The sequence below is a fragment of the Vanacampus margaritifer genome, chromosome 8, assembly GCF_051991255.1.
Source record: "Vanacampus margaritifer isolate UIUO_Vmar chromosome 8, RoL_Vmar_1.0, whole genome shotgun sequence".
Taxonomy (NCBI): domain Eukaryota; kingdom Metazoa; phylum Chordata; class Actinopteri; order Syngnathiformes; family Syngnathidae; genus Vanacampus; species Vanacampus margaritifer.
Window position 1 is genome coordinate 8,699,465 of NC_135439.1, and position 22,178 is coordinate 8,721,642.

The window sequence follows — 22,178 nt, forward strand, 5'->3', positions numbered from 1 at the left end:
CCTCAAATCGTGGCCCCTACTGTTGTATTATTGATGCTGGAAAAAATAATTGCCTCTCCCCAAATAGATATCTAAATTTCAAGAACAAAAAGAGACATTTAACGAGCTAACGACTGCTAACCAAAACAGCAGCACCAACGCACATCGTGTCTCAAGAACAAAAACAGGAAGTTGATTGTTTATTGTTCACAGACTGACATTAAAGTCCCCATGGAAATAAATAATTTCTATTACTATTTCTAATTTGACACACCACAGAAAAGTTGTTAACAGCCCTCCCAAATTTAAATGTAAATTAGGGTTCCGTATCATGCACCCCCAAGCATACACTTTTGCCTTTGAGTAAATAAATAACTGATACGACGTATGCCTGCATGTGACTGAAACTAGTAGTAGTGTTCTAGTGAAATGGAAAACCGAGACAGCTGTTCATTCTTTGCATCACTGTTTAATTAGTGCATGTGTATTCAACGTATTCTTTAATGCATAACAAATAGCCTCCATTTATTAGCACCGCTGTACAAAGCCAATAAGGGGCAAGCTGTTTATTCTCTTAGTATTGCTTTCTGTATTCCCAACAGTTTGTCCTATGGTTTGGGGCTGTTGACACTGCCCTGTCTTTTATCATGTCATGCTAATTTTATATGCTAAATGATTTGGGGCTTTTTACATAATTGTGCTAATATGTATAATAAAATGACGCCAGCCGCAAATTGCAGTCTTTTCCGTCCCATGTCAGAAAGGATCCTCTTTATGGAATGTACCAGAAGACGCTCAATTGAGACATGAAATGTGCATTAGGAAGCTGATGTATAAGCAAGGGTACCGGATTTTATAGGAGGGTCTTAGGTAATACTTTATTGACACTGTTTCAAAGAAAACAAACACAGCTATCAACAGATGTAAAGGTTAAAATTAGCCTCACTTGCCAGCACATGGTGAAGCTCCAAGCATTAGCAAGCATTAGAACTAAAGACTCAGTCAGTATGTAATTTCAAAAGGTGCTATCATACATTAAAAGCACAAGACTGTCTTAAACGACTGTACTAGTGAGAACATAGCTAGCCTTATTGCTATACATGTACTAACCAATCTATCTAATCTATTTAGCCCTACTATTAATTCCATCACTAAGTGACCTCAAATGGACTCTGAAAATAGTTAGATAGTTTCTAACAGAAATATTATACTGTACAAGGCCTGAACTTTGCTAAAATGGTAGACAGAATGTTGATAGCATTAGCATTGAGAGTGGCCTAGGCAATGGCTAAACTTGGCTAGAATGTCTACTAGCCACACCCCCAACACACCTCCATATACAGTACACCAACTTTCATTCTCAGTATTACTTCGAAATCTTGCTCTCAAGTCCATGTGTTCCTTTCTTTGTTTCCACCAACTGTTCATGTTACTCCTCTGTCGATTTAATGATGTAAACCCGTAAACCTGAATGTAGGAATAAGCGCCTGTAACCAGCACGGAAGCTGCCGGCATTCTGCGTTGCTGTGTTGAAGCCACATCTGAAACTGTATTAATAGTTGTGCTCGGCGAGAATCTCTCAACACGTTCCTCCTTATGGATTTGTTTGCTCATTCATCACTCTGACCTGTCATCTCCCCTGACTTCAGACGCTTGTCATTTTTTAACATGCTTACCTAGAAATGACCAAAATAAACACGTGGGCGGTGAACCCTCGCTTTTCGTGGGGGTTAAGGACGTAGCCCAATTGCAAATAGCTTCTCTATCATCCCCACTGCGAACTTTGCCTGCCTGTAAGAATTCGACTGGAATCTTTCACGCCGCTGTTCGCTGTCAAGCTAGCCGGTTATGATATGGTGGTCAATGCTAGCTACTCCTCTGCTAATAGCACCTTAGAAGGAACAGCGCAATTTGGACATAGTGTGTCCAAAATAATTACAACAGCCCTTTTGTTTTCCACCATTGTGGTTTGTCAGCAAGTCGGCATGCTTACCGTCCATAGTCCTGATCATTGACTTTGTCCCCAGGGCCACTTTTGGTGCCGCTGTCCTTTTTTACCAGGTCTGTCAACTTCATTATTGATGAGGTCACAAGAGCGATGACTTTACTGTTGTGATTCACTTGTGCTGAGGCTCAGCAGGAACCTGAGCCCTGTCTGCTGGCGGGCGGGCTGAGGGGAGGAGGGGGGGGGGCGGCATGCCAGAGGGTCTGTTGAAGGTCTTTGAGCACAAATATTGAACATCATGATGTGCTGACAAAGGGGCAACCTTGGCTTTTTCTGACAAGCTTCATATTCTGATGATGGCTGCTTGAAAATGCTGGAGTTTTTTTTAATGTCGCTTTTTCAAGGTTGAAAAACGGCGACTCGCAGTAATGTTGACCTGGCTCACTCTTTCCACCATTTTTTTAATTGGTTATCCTGTACATTACTCCATTGGCTGCAGTCACCAATTATTATTTTGATTTTATATAATCAACATGTCTATGCTTCTGTTGTAATTTAGAGTTACAGCATTGTTTTATGTGTTTGTCTTTTGGGCAGATACATATAAATATACATCATCAATCTTTAATTATTAGATGACATCAAGCTTGAAATTGACGGGTATACTCTGTTAGCTTGTTTTCTTGCATTGGCATTCTTTATCCGTTACATTTTTTGGGGGGGTTGTCCACATTTGGATATGATCAGAATACAGATATTTTGGAAATAGCCATTGATAGTTGTATATCCATCAGCTAATCTATAATACTGGGAAGGGACATTGTTCACGACATTTGATAAAAACCTTATCAATGAGACTGTTGATATGCCTTGAAAGATGCTGCCATTTTGGTTAGCAACAGCTATTTTTTTTCTTCTTCTTTAAAATCCATGTCTGAATATTAGTATCTATATGCTGAGAAATAGACTGACAACCTGGTTTTTGTGATCTGAAAAACGTGGCATGGTTCGCCCTGTTCATTTTTTGGGACGTCTACCAGGGAGCTATTGTCCACTATTTGAGGAAAATTTGCCTTTGCCATATATTTTCTTTCTTTCTTTTTTTTTTCCCTCTCAGGAGAGCTCAGTATTGTTCATTCGATTTGACATCATCATTGCTCTCCTTTTTTTAAAAAAAAAAACAAATAAATTAAAAAAAATTCAATAAATGTTGTTGTTTTTTTAAATATATATACATATTTGCCATATATTGTCAATGCTAGCTTTAGTCATAATTTCAAACGCTGACACAACATGTACCATTGTATTTAGAGGTTAACGGTGAAATCTGTTTTAAATATCAGAATATGCATTTGCATTGAACAACAAAAATCTCTTTAATCACGCTAGATTTTTGAATCCAGCATGAAATTGATTTTATAGTGAATGCATAATAATGTGTATTCTTAAGTGCTACAGCTTTTTAGCTGGAGAATACACTGAAGTTTCATGAAGCAAATAGTTAGCTGTAAAAAATAAGTATCTCAGTCCATCGTCCCAAACATGTAGCAAAAACAATTATGGCCCCTGTAATCTGCTTTTGGTTCCCGTTTGATTATGACACTGAGTGCAGCATCCTCAGGGGGTGTTTTCCACATTGAAATAAAAGGAAGCTAATTAAAGATTAGCTACGCTTTGCCGGAGGGGATCGCCTTAACCTTGTCAGCGCGCGCACCACAAAGGTTTGCTTGCGGTCCCTCTGGATGCTTTTTGTCACTCTCCTCTGGATTAACTGCTGTCAGCTACTAAATGTGACGTAGTCGGATAAGATAACCAAGTCGGACTTTGATATTTTTTCTGTCTGTCTCCCGTTCCACTATTGTTTCCATCCACTGTTTTTCCATACAAGCTGTGCTACAAAAGCTATACACTAGTAGATTTCCTCCCCCACAATCATTTCGACTCATGCACACGTTACATCATCCCTGATGAAACTCTTTTTTTTTTTTTTTTTTTTTCATCTTTTGCCTGCTTATCTTTTATGACCAATGGCAGGCCACTTTATTGTTCGACCATGTCTCCAGGCTTGTATTGATCTAAATGACTCTTGAAATCACCCTTCACCCTTTACACTGAATAGCAAACCTACAGTTCGGAGACACAAAGCTGTCGTCGTCTGGAGAGTCGTCTGCATGGACCGAGATAGGCTTTAGCTTCAGGGAGCTCACCAAGCTTCCATATGACTGTTTTGCACTCTGTCAAGTCTGCCTTCAAATCCATGCCTCGTCTTCTGTGACCGTAATCGAAGACCGGCTCTTTTCGCAGTAGTCAAACTGCTGTTCATGTATTTTATAATCAAGGCTTTGAACTTAGATGCACTGGAGTGCAAAAATAATCTATCATTGTCATCTTAGTGCAGCTTTAACAGCAGCGCTGTGTGTTGTGTCTCGACAGAAACCTTGGGAAGTCTGGTCTGCGCGTGTCCTGCCTTGGATTAGGTAAGAGCCAAACTGCGAGAGACGGGTTGCAGTGACCTGGATGGATTGTGTAACATGGCGGGAACTCGGAGTCCTTTCTCATCAAGTGGCGAAAAAAGATGGTTATTATTTCCAAGACTCCAGTCACAAGTTGTAAAAAGGTCTGAAGGAGACTTAAATTGGCTGAAGTAATAATAATTGTTTCATGCCTATTGGTTGATGTGCTGTAGTGCTGTCACTATTAAATATTTTTAGAATTGAATCTATCTATTATTCAATCAATTAATCGACTAATCGTTTCGTTTAAATTTTGTGTTAAAGTGTATTACAAAAAGCATTTTTCCTTGATTACTGTTTATTTTGTGTGGAGGAGATTGATGTTGTAGTTTACCGGTGTGGTCAATATTTCCCAAAGTAAAAACAGTTGTTTGCAAATGTCTTATTTGGGTTAAAAACAGAATATAATCAGTCTTCTTTCATGAAGGACTACAGAAATCAGTGAACAATTGCTGTTGATATGCTGAAATCCGAAAATTTGGACAATTTAAAAAATAATAATAATAATGACTCCAAATGATTACTTGATTATTAAAATAGTTGACGATTAATTTGATAATCTAAATAACTTTACTTATATAATAAAAATAACTAAATTTTGACAGCTCTAATCTGCTATCTTTATAAAGTTTAACATTTCAATTTTGCACATTGGGAGATTTTTTAACAAATATTCTTAGATTTAAATGTAGTCATTTATTAAACCACATGTCATATTCATGAAATTTCATTATTGGATTCCAATGGTCACACTGTAGATTACCATAATCCATCATATTTGCATCACAGTTATTAGGTTTAGTCATGGAGTCCATGGCTTTGTCTCGACTACACAAATCGGGATTTGGAATTGTAACTATTGAACATGTTTGGCAGTTATGATCATCACCCAGATTTTATAAAATGTTTTTACAAACTACACTCCACAGGATAATCTTTGTGGATTACTTTACAGAGTCATCCGAGAATCAAATCTTTGCCGACTTTAATCGAGAGGGGGAAATTTGACCCGAATGTTGGCCTGCTTAATCATCTGTTTCCTTTCTCTGGCATTCTCAGGAACATGGGTGACATTTGGCGGGCAGATTACAGATGAGGTGAGTTGATAAACCACAACGATGTCATACTGTAGCTGCAGCTTTAATAGCGTGGAACGAAAAAGTAGACTTATTAGCGATGTGGTGTCGGTGATCTTTCATCCCTCCACTTTGGTTTTCCTTGCCCCTTTTGCTTTCTCAACAGATGGCCGAGCAGCTGATGACTCTGGCGTATGAAAATGGCATCAATCTGTTTGACACGGCCGAGGTCTACGCTGCAGGGAAGTGAGTGTGCGCCTTCACGTCCTTTCAAAAGACGCCGCCACGTGACTGGTTAAGTCGGCAGGGCAATATTACTGCCCCATCAAAAAGTGGCCTTGATCTCGCTGATTCACCCCGGTCGGACATTGTTACTATCTTATGATATGCGCTGCTGCAGTTGTTGTTGTTGTTGTGATAAAGTAGTCCCTGTTTCAATACAAACCCAATATTAGCCTTACTCGTGCTGCAGAGGTTTTCAGCACACACAAAAAAATGCAAAAAGAAAGTCAGTTGACACGAATGTAAGTGGATTTGTTTATCCTGCAGCGCAAGACTAGAAAAAAGTCCCACTGTCATTGTCAACTGTTTTTACTGGGACACGACAGAGTTCAGAAATGAGCCAAGACAATTGCCTCAGTTTTTCTTGCAGTGCTATTATTAAGGCTGTAATCTCGATGTAATAATATCTAACATTTCTTTTCCCTCACGTGTGGATTAATCTGCTTGCAACACGGCTGCTTTGATGTCGTCTGAAGGATTAACATTTCAAAATGTTTTTGTTTTTTTTAAGATTCCCTCAAAATCATCTAGTTTAAGTACAGAAACTAACATAGGTTATAACCGCCATGTCATTGTTTATGGAGGGCCAAAACTGCCAAAATAAAAAAAAATAATAATAAATGACTAAAAGTGAAAATAAAAATTGATAAGAAAAAAAATATCATTCGAGAATTAAATCCCAAAAAATAAATATAAATGGAAATAAAAACAACAAAAAATATATAGAGAATTTTGGTAGTTTTGGTCCTCCATAATTGTTAACCTTCATAAAACAAGGCCTCGTTGACACACCACCAAAACACGGTATGTGCGAGGCACGTGCAAATGTTTGCCGCACAGCTGAGTATGTGGCATTGCACATGTGTTAATCCTGACACCTTCCACTCGCAAAAGCAGCATGGAGGAGATTATGTTGCACACATGACACACACATAGCACCACAGGGTGGCAAAAACGCTTTCAGTTGCGGCTTTTTTTTTTTTTTTTTTACGCTGTCATTTTAACAGCGATTTTGGATGTTTTTCCGCTTTTTTTTTTTTTCACGTGACACAAAACGTTCATCGAAAATAGCGTAGCAGCGTGAGTTTTGTTTCTGTGAAATGTGAATTAATATGCATAATCACACAAATAATAAACACTCGCTCCGCTCAGCTGGCTGGGGCTGCTGTTATCAGCAAACACATGTGGCGCTTTTTTTTTTTTTTTTTTTTTTAATTTATTTATTTATTTTTTTATTAGCTTCAGATGCGTCATAATTGCATGATATTGTGTGCGGAGCCAACAACAAATTGGAAGTGCAATTGCAGAGAAGTGTGAAAGCAATAAGATATTATAAATTCATGGATAATCCTTTTTTTCTCTCAGTTTTTCTGTAGGAAGTCATACGATATTAAAACAAACCTAATTAATGGAGGAATGCAGAACATTATATAGCTTGTGTTTAGGCCCCACAAATAAGTAATTTCAAGGAAAGGAGCACAGGGTTGCATTGCGTGGGTGCCAGCAGATACATACGCGCACATACACACACTTTGTGCTCGAGCTTGCACGGTCTTGACAGTGAAGCATCGACCGTATTGTTTCCTCTCACAACCAGTACCACAATACTGTAGTACCACGCATAAACACCGAAAATTATTTATATCTTATTATACTAACCAATCACATTCAAACTAATTAGAAAGAAAGCACACGCCTGCCACCATTCAAGTACCTCAGATGAACAATTAACTCATTCACTGCCATTGACGGCTATAGACGTCAAAAATTCATTTGAACTATTTCTATTCGTTTTTCCCCCACTTTTGTTAACAAGAGCACGGAAACCTAGACATTTTGTTTTATTGTACTTTTAGAACAGATATAAAATTTGTGATTAATCGTGAGTTAACTAGTGAAGTCATGCGATTAATTATGATTACAAATTTTAATTGCCTGACGCCCCTAATTATTAATAATCTTTTCTTTTTTTTAAATAATAAAAATAACTAGTAAAGTCATGCGATTAATTAAATTAAAAAAAATATTTGGCTGACACCCCTAATTTTTAATAATGTTTTCTTTATTTTATTTTTTATTTTTTCAAGAATAGATTAAAAAAAGAAATTAACAAAAGTGGGAAAAATTTAACTAATAGAAATAGTTCAAATAAATTTTTGACGTCTATAGCCGTCAATGGCAGTGAATGAGTTAATAAGTTTGAGTTGTTCGAGAGCGCACACACACACACACACACACACACACACACACACACACACACATGTACAAGTGACTTTTTTGAGTGCTGTCCTAATGAGCCCCATGTTGGACGTGTCACTCTTTAAGCACCCATGTGGCTGCTAATGAGTGACATGGCGTCCGCTCCGCAGCACAGCTGGGGCCGGAACCTGGCAGTTCCCTCACACATTGAGCACATACAGTATTTATGCCAGCATTTACACTGTTATTATTATCTGACATTCCATTTTTGTGCTCAAGCTAGTTTGGCTACATTGAATGAACATACAGTAGATCAAATTTGCCGCATGGTATATATTTAAAGAAAAAAAGAAAAATACAAAAAAAAGGGTTGGTCTTTTGTGTTTGTTAAATGTGAAAGCTACGCAAAATCACAACAAATTTGTTCCTAACCACAGAAAATTCCCCACAGAAATCCATTGTACAATAATTGCATTTCTTAATTAATAAATTTTCCAGACGACAAGCCTCTTTAAATGTGACACTCTTAATTTTTATTTTTTTTTTATCAACAAGCCTCATTGTTCGAGAAAAAAAAAAAAAGTTTAATGTTAAAGATGTTTAAGTTCATTAACTCATTTGCTCCCAAAAATGTATAAATGTAAGTATGTATTTTAAATGTTTTAAGTGTCCCAAATACGTATTTATACGTTTTTATGTTGTTGTTTTTATGGCGGAGCATACAGTAGGCTTTGATGCAGCCTCACAACTGCAAAGAATGGTTGAAGAAATGGTAGTTATTACACAAACGGCCAGCGGGTGGCAGCAGAGTATAAGAGACCAACCAGGGCCATGTTGGGGAAAAAAAGCTCATTTACTCCCAATTCTAAATAGATTTGTGAATAATGATGAAACTTAGCTATATTCTAATGCTAATTGCTGCAAAACGGATTGAAATATACTTTTTTTCTGATGAAAGAGGAGACTCTAATCTGTTTTTATAGCAATAGAACACAACATTTTTGTGGGCTTTGCATAATCAGTCAAAATCCAGTAAAACAGCCGGGAGTGAAGGGAATTGCTTCAGTGAAAAAGACTGCGAGTGAATGAGTTAAAAGTTGTTGTTGTTGTTTTACATGTGTGATACCTTTCTTTGCAAATATTTCATCTTATAATTTGGAGTCCCCACAGCTAATAAAGCTAATCGGCCAATATATGTTTTATATGGCTTAATTTAGCGGTTGCGGCTTTAAACCAGGTGCACTCGTAGTCCAGAAATTAAGGTAATGTATTCCTTCATGTTAAGATTTTACTTTGGATTGGTGGCACTATTTTCTTTTCCATTCAAAGCATGCAGCAAAATTTCACACAATTTGCTGTTTTTGCAAGGGTGCTTTGGTAATGAATTGGATAATTATGTAAATGAAAATAAACACTGCCAATCATTGAACCATCTCAGCGCCTAATAGCAATAATGAAATACTCCTCGAATGGCTGATCCGAAAATGATTTTCCTTTTTTGTGTGTGTGTGGCTAAGGACAAATAATAAAGTATTTCTCAAGGGTTAAATCATGTTGTGTCTCGTGTGCTTGACAGGGCTGAGGTGGTGCTGGGGAGCATCATAAAAAAGAAAGGATGGAGGTAGGAGATGCACTTTTCATATCTTTTTTTTCTTTTCTCATTTCCGTCTCACCGGCCTACCTATATAATCTTGTCATCTACGCTCGCTCATATTGGGAATCCAGTTTGTTGTGTGAACTGGAAGCATAAGGTAGGACGACGAAAAGATAAATGCGGCATGCCCACACGGCCGCGTGCCTCCTTTAAAGACATCGAATAATAAAGCCACTTGGAAGGAGCCCGTGTCTTCCACTCTGTCCGCCCGGGCTACAGCTTTGTCAATTTATCCTCGCCTCCACCTCTCATTCATGTTTGCTGGCTGAGTTCCGGCACTGTGGGTGCACGTGACACTCAAAGGATGAGGGTAGAAAAGCGCGGGACTCTCGGTCCGTCTTCAGCGCTCGCCCACTCGCGCCGAGCGGGCTGTTGTAACCTTTCATGCTGTAACACACGCGCTTTCATTCTCCACTTTGCAGACGCTCCAGTCTGGTGATAACGACAAAGATCTTTTGGGGAGGAAAGTAAGTTGAGAAAGCATCTTTAATTTAATCCTAATAGCGTGAGAATGCGTCATCCATATTGTTGTCTCTCACTGCCGGATCGCGTTTCATGATATTGGATGACACGATGGACTGTTTTGAACTCTCTTTGCAGAGCTGAGACTGAAAGAGGTTTATCTCGAAAACATATTATAGAAGGTGAGTAATGTACTGACTTAAAAGCGTATCCTCAGTTTAAGATAGTCCCAACATAAAAGGTTTTGAGGTTACTGAAGGAACACAATGAATTAGTATGGTGACCAAAAAAACATGCTTAGATACATGCGGGGTTTTTTTAATGACAAATTTATAAAAAAGAAAACTTGAACTGCAATCTGTCTAAGGTGGGATGTAATCATTTCAGAGAAATTACCATCTATATCCTGATATATGTGGTCCAAGTGGGGTTTGAACCCAGGTTCTCCGTGGTGGGAGGCAATTGCTCTAAGCACTGACCTAACTTGACTTGTTCAAATTCTTGGCTAATGGCATATTTATTTTGAAAAGTGTCAACTGATGCTGAAAGCTAACATGTATTTAATCATTTCAGTGAAATTATCATCAATTTCCTGATCTGATAGTCAGTTGGTCTCGAACCATCGAATGTACTAAAATGTGGTCCAAGCGGGGTTTGAACCCAGGTTCTCCTCCATGGATATATTTGCAATGTACAGTCGGAGGTGGGATTTAAACCTGCAACCTCCTGGTTAGCGGACAATGCACTTTTACCAATTGCGCTACCGAGCAGTATCACACAGCTGGTCATGATGATCAATTGTATGTATGGAAGTGGGCGGGGAAAGTGGTACTTATTTAAATGAGTGGGGAAAAGTTGATTTTTAAGGTTAAATTGTGCAAATACTGTAAGTAATGTCAAATCAGACGATATATATACCCCTGGAGGAGTGAATTTTGGAAGCATTTTTTATGTGGGAGTTGTTTCGCGGCAAAAAAGTGTGGAGAATAAAAATCACAAAAAAACACTCACCAAAAGCAAGTTGTTTGTATGCCGATTTGTGTTACTACTTCTGATTTGCAGGTTTAAAAGCTTCTCTGGAGCGACTACAGTTAGACTACGTTGACGTAGTATTTGCAAACCGACCGGACCCCAACACGCCAATGGAAGGTAACGCCATTAACACTAAAACATGTTTTGCTAATGCTAATGCTAATGCTAATGCTAATGCTAATGCTAATGCTAATGCTAATGCTTGCTCTTTCTGTGACGACACTGTTGTAGTGAATCTCCAACATGGGCAAAGTCAAAATAGCCATTTTTATTCTGGGTCATGTTGTCTTGCTACTTTTTCCTCCACAGCGGGGATGAGGCTGTAGTGGCTGGAGACCTTTCTGAAATGGCAGAGTGCAAAATGTTTGTTTGTGTGTGTGTGAGCGGGGGGGGGGGGGGGAATCAGCTGGCCGCTCGCTTTCCATCTGCTCCTGTCAAGAGTTTCTCTTTGGGAATGAGTTCAGTCAGGGGTCGTCCGTCTGCCTCCACTTTGCTTCTTCACCCGTCTTCCAGCACTCTGGCAAGATTAGAGTCAGAAATCACTGCTGAAGTTCAATTAAGTTAGAGAAATCGAAAGTCATTTGTCTTTGTCTTTGTCGATTACAAAAGGAAAAAATAGATGTTGGGGCGAAATGATTTAAAAGAAAATCGACAATAGATATTAACTAAATAATAATAATACAAATAATAGTAATGATGATGAGGATAATAGTAGTAGTAATAAGAATGTGTGGATTTTTTTTTTTATTCCACCATGTTTTTTTCTGATTCAATTCATTTGAACTATTTCTATTAGTTTTCCACTTTTGTTAATAAGAATATGAAAACCTAAAAAAAAAAAATGTACATTTAAAACAGATATAAAATTTGTGGTTAATCATGAGTTAATTATTGAAGTCATGTGATCAATTACAATGAAAAATGTTATTCACCTGATGTGATTTAAAAAAAAAAATAAATAAAAAGATTATAAAAAAAATTGGGGCGTCAGGCAATTAAAAAGTTAATTGTAATGAATCGCATGATTAACTAGTTAACTCATGATTAATCACAAATTTTATATCTGTTCTAAATGTACAATAAAAAAAATCTAGGTTTTCACACTCTTGTTAACAATACTTGGGGAAAAATTTAACTAATAGAAATAGTTAAAATGAATGAGTTAAAATAAATCATATATTTCTGAATGACTGCAAATGGTTGACAGACGGCCGTGAGAGCATAACATTTTTTTCCTCTGTCTCTTGTGTGCAGAAACGGTTCGAGCGATGACCCATGTGATCAACCAAGGCATGGCCATGTACTGGGGGACATCCCGCTGGAGCCCCATGGAGATAATGGTGGGATTCACAGCTGTACCCTGCAAATGTGTGGACACGTGTCGGCATTGAGACGCGTCTTATTGATTTATTTTCCCTTGAAGGAAGCGTATTCTGTGGCACGACAATTCAATCAGATCCCTCCCATTTGCGAGCAGGCCGAGTATCACATGTTTCAGAGAGAGAAGGTGGAGGTGCAGCTACCTGAACTTTTCCATAAAATAGGTAAGACTTTTTTTTTCTTTTTTTTTTTTAATAAGTTCTACCTGGACTTGCTGTCTGGTCATGATGATGACGTTCTCTTGTCGTGCAGGTGTGGGGGCCATGACGTGGTCGCCGCTGGCCTGCGGTATCATCTCAGGGAAATATGACGGAAGGGTGCCCCCGTACTCTCGGGCCTCTCTGAAGGTAGCCACGTCTCACCCGTGGTCTCTTTGGTGTTTTGGTGTGGTCTCCTCGTGCTGTGCTGGCGTCCACCTCCTGGCGCGGTTCCCCCGTCTGGTTGTTGCTCCTTGCAGTTTCTCTGTTCATCGTGTCGTCACATGAGTACAGTGCAGTGGTGTGTCCTTTGTGGCATGTTCACTCACTTTGCATTTGGATGTTGTGCAGTTTCATTTCCTGTGTGGAATGTGCATCGTCATGCTTGGCCTGGTCGATGTTTGTGGTGCTGTTATTCGTATTAATCAGAGTCATGGTTTTTGTCTTTTTTGCTAGCTCACAATGGCCATGCCAAGGCATAGGATTTTGCATTGATCAATCAGTTTTGGTTTTCAAGTCGAGTGTAGTTTTTGAGGTTATTGTTGCATTTGGGTATCAGGTTCAAGTTAGGATTGAAATTTTGGGTTTTAGGTATCAAATCAGTATTAGTGTTTGCAATTAGGGTAAGGTTCAAGTTACAGTGGGAACCTACACTCTAAAAAACAGTTGGGTCAAAAGTAACCCAATTATTGAACAAAAATGGACCGATCCACTTTATGGGTCAGTTTGACCCAACTTTCTGGGGTTGTTTTACACAAAATGACCCAAGTAAACAACCTATATTTATGAGTTGTTTTACACTAAAAGACCCATTTCTTGACTCAAAGTTGGGTCAAATAGACCCAAGTAGTGGATGGGTCCATTTTTGACCCATTGTTGGGTTATTTTTGACCCAACAGTTTTTAGAGTAATATATTTTACGATAACCCCACTATGGGTCACAAATGGACTACTCTACTTTGGTCTGTTTGACCCAACTTTCTGGGTTGTTTTATTAAAAACGACCCAATTTTTTGACCCAAGTAAAGGATCTGTCCAATATTTATGAGTTGTTTTACACTAAAAGACCCATTTCTTGACTCAGAGTTGGGTCAAATAGACCCAAGTAAAGGATCGGTCCATTTGTTTACCCACAGTTTTTTAGAGTGCACAAACCTATCGTAAAATATATTACACTCTAAAAAACTGTTGGGTTATAAATAACCCAAATATGGGTAAAAAATTTGCCAATCATCTACTTGGGTTAAGAATTGGGTCTTTTAGTGTAAAACTCATAAATATTGGTCAGGTCCTTTACTTGGGTCAAAAAATTGGGTAATTTTGTATAAAACAATACAGAAAGTTGGGTCAAATTGACCCATAAATTGGATCGGTCCATTTTTTTTTTATCCATAATTGGGTTACTTTTGACCCAACTGTTTTTAGAGTATGATTAGTAGGGTGTGGGTTCAAAGCCAAGTTTTAAAAAATCAGCTATTATAGGCAACAGTCGCACGTGTTTAAAAACAGGCCCTGGTGACACGGGAGGCGAGGCGGCCGCGGTGTGAGCAGGGCGGTGTTTTTGAGCAGGTGTGCTGTGTTTTCGACAGGGTTACCAGTGGTTGAAGGACAAGATCTTGAGCGAGGAGGGCCGGCGTCAGCAGGCGAAGTTGAAAGAGCTGCAGGCGATCGCGGAGCGGCTGGGCTGCACTCTGCCCCAACTCGCCATCGGTACGCAGATGCATTCTGCTGCTCTCTCTCTTTCTGTCTGTCTGTCCGTCCCCTCTGGCTCCGAGGGGCACAGGTCGTCGTTTTGTCCGTGTTTGTTTCCCTGTGTGTTTGTTTGAGGCCAAGGTAGGGTTTCATCATATTGTATCCCACAAGGGGGGATGGTGTCTCGTTCTTCTACAGTATTTCGATGAAGTCACTTTTTTTTAAATCAGATTCAATGTCATAAAAAAAAAAGTTAACTGTTTATGTTGAGCTAACCTTTTTTATCGGCACCTCACTGTTTTGTTCTACAGCTGTTATGATCCACGGGGGTGAGTTCCTGTCACGTAACTTAACGGAATTTGTACTGTCGGAAGTGTCGTAGTCTATTGCTAACTTATGCTACTAGCACAGTAGTTAAGTCATAATTGCCAGTACACTAAACGCAGTATTTGTATGAAAAACTCTTCTGGGCCTTAACTAAGTGTAGAGCTATGCAATTAATCAAAATTGAATTACAATTTCAATTATTACTCTCCACAATTACAAAATCGCCATAATTGTAAAATAAAATAAAATATTATTAATACTAATTTTGAGTTGTTTAAATTAATATATATTTGCACCTTTTTTTATTTTTAAATGACTAATTTAATAAATCTTGTTTGGTTCAAAAGGAACTTGCGTAATTATAGTGTTATTTGTCTTAATATTTTTTACATTTTTAAACATGTTCTTGTTTTTTTACCAAAAAACAAAGGATTGTCTTAATTGTGATTTCAAATATCACCAAATTAATTGTGAATAATATTTTTCTCATAATCGAGCAGCCCTAACTGAGTGTACATTCTTGTGGCGCATAAACACTTTAGAAGAGTCTAGTTGCCTCAATTATTGCAGATTACACGGACATAAAAAAAAAAATAGCTTAAAATTATTTAAATTTAATTAATTATTAAATTAATTAAACACATTAACTCATTCACTGCCATAAATCCATAAAAAATAATTAAATGATTATTAGAAATTCGGAGCATCAGGCGATTAAAACTTTTAATCGTAAAAACGACTTTGGCTAATGATTAAAAACAAAATTTGTGAACACCCTTAGTAAGTAACACCGTAAGTGCTTCTGCAGCGTGTGTTCATATTTATGCAAAGTTGCACGGCAAAGTCAGCAGCAGGATGGCGTGCTACACATAAATCCCACCAGTAGATCCATATTGACTGAGCAAAAAAAAACAAAAAAGTCAAAGCAGGCGGCGCTCCTACAAAGGCTGTGACAGCATCTCGACGAGTCAACGCTCGACTTCCCGCTTCTATCGCCGCGTAGATTTTTCACGCTGGCAGGAAGTCTGCGTTTATGGATTAGCTTTCACGGCCCATTAACGCACGCACTCGTCTCTCCCAATTACCATAAATCCTCGGGGCAGTCCTAGCGGTGAAACATGCGGCGATTTATGTCCTCCAGGTGATCATCTACATCACTGTGACACTCCACTATTGAATATTAGCTATACAACAATGACTTCCTGCACAACCCGCTGCTTTGGGCTGCACCCTGGGGTGCTCCAATCCCAACACTGCGGCTTCCTCCATCAATACTAATGTTTAATTCTCATTTTCGTTTTGCAATCTTTATCCTCTAAGATTTATTTATATTTATGTGTCTGTATATTTTGTTATCTAGATGGATGGATGTTGACGCTCATCAGGTCCAAATATGGCCAATTTCATATTTTTCCACAGATCGATTGTAACGGTTCGTCTGTTACTTTGACAAATTATTAGCATTATTTCGCCTCAAGATTGAAAGTATGGATGCTTATTTTAGACCAAAAAAAAAAGCAAGAAAATAATACATGATTTGAGTACTCACAGTTTGTAAAATGAAATTAGCTGTAATGCTTCAGTGCTGAAGGTACAGTAAATTTGCGTGCAGATTATTTTTTTCCTATTACACTGCTTAGCTCTTGATTTTATTTATTGCGTCATTGTCTCAAAGATCCTAGAAATCGACGAGCTCAATGGTTCTCAAATGGGGGCGCGTGAAGGTACTCCGGGGTGTGTGTGAGATTAAAATATATTTCAAAAGTATATATAAATATTCCAGAAAAATATACGTTTCATAAAATGAATGTTATATTCAATTTCAATGTCCTAAAAATCTAGCATCCGCCCCATTCCAGAATGGTTTGACCTAACTTGTCATATGACACCTAGAATCACTTGTCAATCACATGAAAACTTTATTTAAAATCCAGTTAATTATTTTTAGAGCGCATAGCTTTACTATGAGTCCAAAGGAGGACACTTAATGTTGATAATAATTTTTATGTGCACAAATCTTTATTTATAATTATTTGTATTTTTTTTTTTTGTTATATCTTTTTATTTCCAAATAGTTCAAGAGGCCACATAAATACAAAGAGAGTTCCAAATTTTACACACAAAAAAATCAGACAATGAAGGCACAGCACTTAGTTTTCATTTTATTTATTTTTTCCATCAGAAATGCTTCGAGCTAGTTAGGGGGTATTGGCTGAAAATATTAGGGTGTACGTCACTGAAAAAAAAGATTGAGAACCACTAAACTAGATAACCAACTTGAACGATGCATTATTCAAGCAAGATGGCGTTTTTGTTATCTTGAAAAAAATAATTGGTTTTGGTGATGTGAAGATTCCGCCTGTAAAAGAAAATATGAGCAGTACAGAAAATCAATTTTACACCTACAATTTACTGTCGATAGCATCTGTATCATAACTCAGCATTTTCTGCTTTTTTTTTTTTTTTGGGTGGATGGGGTCAATAATGTGGGGAAAAAATATATGTGATTTTGCTGATTAGCAACATGCGCTAGGTTGTTTATTTTGATGCTGTTTGCGTGCGTCATCGACGTCATCACTGTCCACTGGTCTCCTGCAGCGTGGTGTCTACGTAACGAGGGGGTGAGCTCTGTCCTTTTAGGGGCGTCCAACACCGACCAACTGATGGAGAACATAGGAGCCATTCAGGTGAGCTTCGTCTGTGTGCGCGGGTCTTGTTTTTGCTACATTATGCGGCCCACCATTTCTGTGGGCCCCTCAAGTCCAGACCTCCTTTTAAGGGTCAAGACTTGGTTTTAGTAGCGTTTAGGTTTGAGTTGGATTTGGGGTTACGCTTAGGGGTAAGTACGAGGGTAGGAAATGCATTATGTCAATGGAATGTCCCCACTAAGATAGTAAGACAAACGTGTTTGTGTGCGTGTCCAGGAGGCTCATGCAGCTCCTCTCCTGGGAACACATGAGCCTCCGGGTCACTTTTCGGCAGCATGCTCCACTACCCCACCGTGCTACTGCCGCCTCCTAATAAGGTCAACACAGGAACACATCACTCGCCGTGGGGGGGTACTGAAGGGCACCGCCCCCTCCTGCTGATAAGACTCACCCAATGGATGTTTCCAGTGGGTAGCGAGGGGAGGTCCATCCTCTCCCTCATTTACACATCGCATTAGAGTTTTCCCATTTTGAAATGTTAGGCTCACATTTCCAGAGGGCTGTGCAGTTTTCCTTGAAAAAATAATTTTTCTCTTGAGGGGAATTCAATTAAGTATTATGTTTACATATACAGTACAATCACCTCCAAAAGTGTTGGAACGGCAACCCCCTTCGCTACCGGCTGTTTTACTGGATTTTGACTGATTTTGCAAGGCCCACAGAATGTTGTGTTCTATTGCTAAAAAAAAACATGAAACCTATCAAAATAAAGATTACAGTCTCTTGTTTCGTGCCCTGGCTGATCTCTTATACTCTGCTGCCACCTGCTGGCCGTTTTTGTAATAACTACCATTGCTTTAAGCCACCTATTCATGTCAAAAACAAAAAATGTTTAAACACATTTTTGGGAGGGAAGGACAAAGTATTAAAAACGTTAATTTAAAAAAAAAGCATGTTTTTGGGTTTGAATGATTAAAAAATATTAATTTGTATCAACAAATTTGAAGCGCACCTGCTATGTTTTAATTCTTTTGACATTTAATGTTATGAGGACATCAACATTTTGTAATCCATTGCACATACTCTTCCTCTGTTTCTAATAAATTAATTACTTGCATAATTTAAAATAGAAACAAGTATAACCCCTGTAGTTAGACATGAACAAAAATCCTGAATGTCATACGCAAACATTTATTAAATCGACGCCTTCTTAAAATAATCACCACAATGATTTTTCAGGGAACACATTAAATGTAACCATTTGCATCACGAGAAGAGGATTTAGGCAAAATATACATTTTGCACAAAAAAAGAAAATAACGTAGGCAATTATTTTTAAGAGGGTGCCGAAATGCTTTATTTTAACGCATCTAGTTATGTTTATTGCTCAAACACAACCTGCGCTACCTTCAACGTAACCATCCGCTGTCAAGCTAAAGGTGCATCTGAATTAATAGTGTGATTAATCTGTGCTAATACGTGCAATATTTTTTGGTGATTAATCATTGAGTTAACACTAACAGCACTAATTAAAAGTCAAAATTTAAGCAATACAAACTACAGGTCATATCGCTCATCCGGTATGAAAATGACCGTAGGACTTTATTGTGATCCACATATCTGATGGTAACTTTTTTTCCCTCCATCTTCCTCTTCAGGTTCTCCCCAAGCTGTCGTCGTCCATCACGCACGAAGTGGACAGCATCCTCGGCAACAAGCCGTACAGTAAAAAGGACTACCGCTCTTAACGCCCGGTAGCCGCAGCGCGTCCCGCCTTTTTGCCTGATCCTCCGTTTGCTTGAGCTTCAACTGAGCGAGACCCCCCCCCCCCTCTCAAGCCCCCCACCTAACCCGCTCCCTCCTTCAACCTCAACCCTCCTGGCGCATGAGTGTGGTCGCACCAAATGGCCACCAGGGGGCTCCCTCGCTCACATTTCCAGGGATAGAAGAAAAAAAGAGGAAAAAACTGGCGTCTCTTGAGAGCTTTGCGAATCACACGTTCAATAGGAAAACAAGTTGGGAGGGGGGGGGGAAATAATAATAATAATAAGCACACGCTGGCTCGGGTGCGCAGATGTTATTCTGCCACGCCCGGCGAGCTGACGGTCATACGTGAAGAACACGTGTTCTCGTGTTATCCTCCACGTCGTCTTGTGTTTGTGTCTTTGTCTGACAACAATCAGCACTTTAGTAAGGTCAGTGTCGCTACCCAACCGCATTGTTAGCCCGCACACATTGCACTAGACAAGAAGTGGCCTCCTGCTAGTTTCCACAACTTCACATCCTCCAGCTTTACCTTTTTTTATTTTTTTATTTGAGACGCTCCACACAACTGCTGCCTTTTTTTTTTTATACCCCCCGAGGCTCCTCCAACATCCTCTTATGCGTAGCTTTTACGCATGCGTCTTTAGCTTTAACATTAACTTGAGCTGTAAGATTTAGCTCAAGAAAGCGGCTAGCTTTAGCGTTAACGTGAGCTGGATGGGAACGGATCTGTTGGCTCTTGACATATCTGCGTCTTTTTAGTTTTTAACGTTAGCTTCAGCAGTCGCTTTAGCTTTAACATTAGCTTTAGCTAGAGAAGCAGCCATCTTGGCTCCTGTTCACTATCATGGTGTGTGAGTTTAACATGCCCATGTATTTTGTGTCTTTACTATTAATTATTAGGAAGTGGCCATCTTGGCTCCTTTTTGCCCTCAGTGGGGGTTAACGTGCCACCGTCTTCAGCTTTAACTGCTTTAGCTTTAGCTTTAATGTTAGCTAAAGGAAGTGTGCGTGTTCTTTAGCATCAGAGGGTGTTAAAGGGGAACTAAACCCCCCAAAAAAAAATTCCAAGAAGAAAAATGTCCAGCTGTAGTCAAAGACCATTACTGTGATTAATTGTGGAATAAGAATTAAATGGAATCATTAATCGCGTCACATTCTTGTGAATTTGGACACGGAGAAGTGAAAAGACGCAAAAAATGGCTTCCCCTGTAGTTGAGTAGATGCGATATTTGAAATGTACAACAACGTTTTGACATCTTGGGTTTAGCTCCCGTTTAATGTTTGTCAGCGTGTTAACATAACTAGGTTTTTTACTAAATTCTAATGTTAGCTTTAGCTTTCACAATTAACAGCATCTTTAGCATTAGGTAGAGAAAGCAGACGTTTCTACTGTTCCCCATCAAAGTGCGCTCAGGTGCCTGTGTCTTTTAATGTTAACTAGAGCATGTTATTAAGCCCGGGTCTTAAAGGTTACCTGAAGCTATTATAGAATTAGCATTAATGTTAGTTAAAGGAACAGTTAACACCACCAAAAGGTCCCCCCCCCCCTTTATATCAGCTGCTGTTTTAAAGTTAGCAAGAGGAAGTGGCCATGTTAGCGCAGCGGGTTAACGTGGCAGTGTCTTTCCTTTTGCTTTAACATTAACGTTGGCTCATATTCGGTATCAGGTGTTGGTGTGCTTGTGCTTTAGCTTTAGCGTTAGCATGTGGTACTGGTCATTTTTGCTCACGTTGTCCATTAGAACGAAAGGAAGCAGGCTGTAGCAGCTTGCCATCAAAGCTTTAAACATTTGTGCGAGAAAGCGACCATATTGGCTGACCGTCAAAGGATATTTGCACACCTGTGTCTTTTAGTGTTACCGGTAACTTTAGATTCACGTTGAAATTTTGCATTGTAGTAACAGTGCTTAAGGTGTCAATGCGGGCCATAAAGGGTTTTTCTTAGCTTGAAAAAAATTAACCAAAAAAACATGTATGTCATATGCATAAATGGTATAATTAAGAATTGGAGGATCCTCAGGGGGGTATACTGGGGCCATTTAAGATTAATCTAGTTTTAGTTGCAAGTGTGACCTAGGCATGAACATGTTGCTAACTTGCTACAGCAACAGTTTGTATGAGGAATGGACTTTTCTTTCTTTCTTTTTTTTTGTGGCAGCAGCTCAGGAAAGCGAGCCGGTCTTTTTTTTTGGGGGGGGGGGGGGGGGGTGGGGAGATATACTGATGAGTGTGAGGACAATATTTATTTTGAGGGGCAAGCCAACGATCCCTCCGACTACGTCAGTGATGGACAAAAAGTGTTACAATAATCATAGAACAGGAAATGGAATTGAAAAGGATGCATGCGCCATCCTGACGTCTTAGTACGATATCAGCAGTTAAATACATGTGCATATGTAAATTATTATTAGCGTTAGAACCGATTCTGACATAAGTAGCAAGGCTTGCATCTTATTTGTGGAGCTGTCATTCAAGTGCAACCTTGGTTTAAAAAAAAAACAGGCAGTACCTTAACATCCACATTTAACAGTAGATTTTGACAATCGTCAACACCGCGCCCATTTGCGGGAGCCTCAACCCCCGGATCATGAGCCCTTCTTTGCTTGAAAGCACAAGTGAAGCCTCAGTCAAGACATCTGTTTGGTTTGAGCAGAAAAGTGGAAGACTCGTGTGATGATTTTGTGTGTGTGTGTGTTGACGTCTTTGTTTGCCGTGTACTCAAGGAAGTGTCCCGTCGTCCTCATGGTGGAGGCGACTTCTGCAATGGAAGCGCAAAAGAAGAGAATCTATTTTTATGTTTTCGCCTGTAACAATTCATCATGATTCATCATCTTGGCTGCGTTAACCCCCCCCCCCCCTCCCCCATCTCGATAGGACTGACAAGTTGTGTTGTGATTGTGGAGAAAAACGGCCGAGAGACAAAGATCTCGTGTACATAATGAGACCCGTGTATATATTATATATACGTTATATTCCAGTAGTGATCGCCTCTGCCTTTTTTCATTATTTTTGATTCATTTTTTTT

The 22,178-nt window shown here is 39.0% G+C and overlaps 1 protein-coding gene across 4 annotated transcripts in view; it reads left to right on the forward strand.

The window, feature by feature from the left end:
* kcnab2a (potassium voltage-gated channel subfamily A regulatory beta subunit 2a) overlaps positions 1–22,177 on the forward strand; it is a 76,350-nt gene extending 54,173 nt beyond the window's left edge. For all 4 annotated transcript variants that reach the window (XM_077573001.1, XM_077573003.1, XM_077573002.1 and 1 more), the window contains 13 exons: positions 4,358–4,401; positions 5,497–5,534; positions 5,680–5,759; positions 9,571–9,615; positions 10,071–10,115; positions 10,249–10,292; positions 11,173–11,259; positions 12,397–12,482; positions 12,566–12,686; positions 12,775–12,869; positions 14,309–14,429; positions 17,337–17,425; positions 19,045–22,177. In XM_077573001.1, coding sequence (XP_077429127.1) covers positions 4,358–4,401; positions 5,497–5,534; positions 5,680–5,759; positions 9,571–9,615; positions 10,071–10,115; positions 10,249–10,292; positions 11,173–11,259; positions 12,397–12,482; positions 12,566–12,686; positions 12,775–12,869; positions 14,309–14,429; positions 17,337–17,425; positions 19,045–19,134 — 985 coding nt within the window. In that variant the 3' untranslated portion in view covers positions 19,135–22,177. The remainder of the gene's footprint in view (positions 1–4,357; positions 4,402–5,496; positions 5,535–5,679; positions 5,760–9,570; positions 9,616–10,070; positions 10,116–10,248; positions 10,293–11,172; positions 11,260–12,396; positions 12,483–12,565; positions 12,687–12,774; positions 12,870–14,308; positions 14,430–17,336; positions 17,426–19,044) is intronic.
* Position 22,178: the final 1 nt, after the last annotated feature.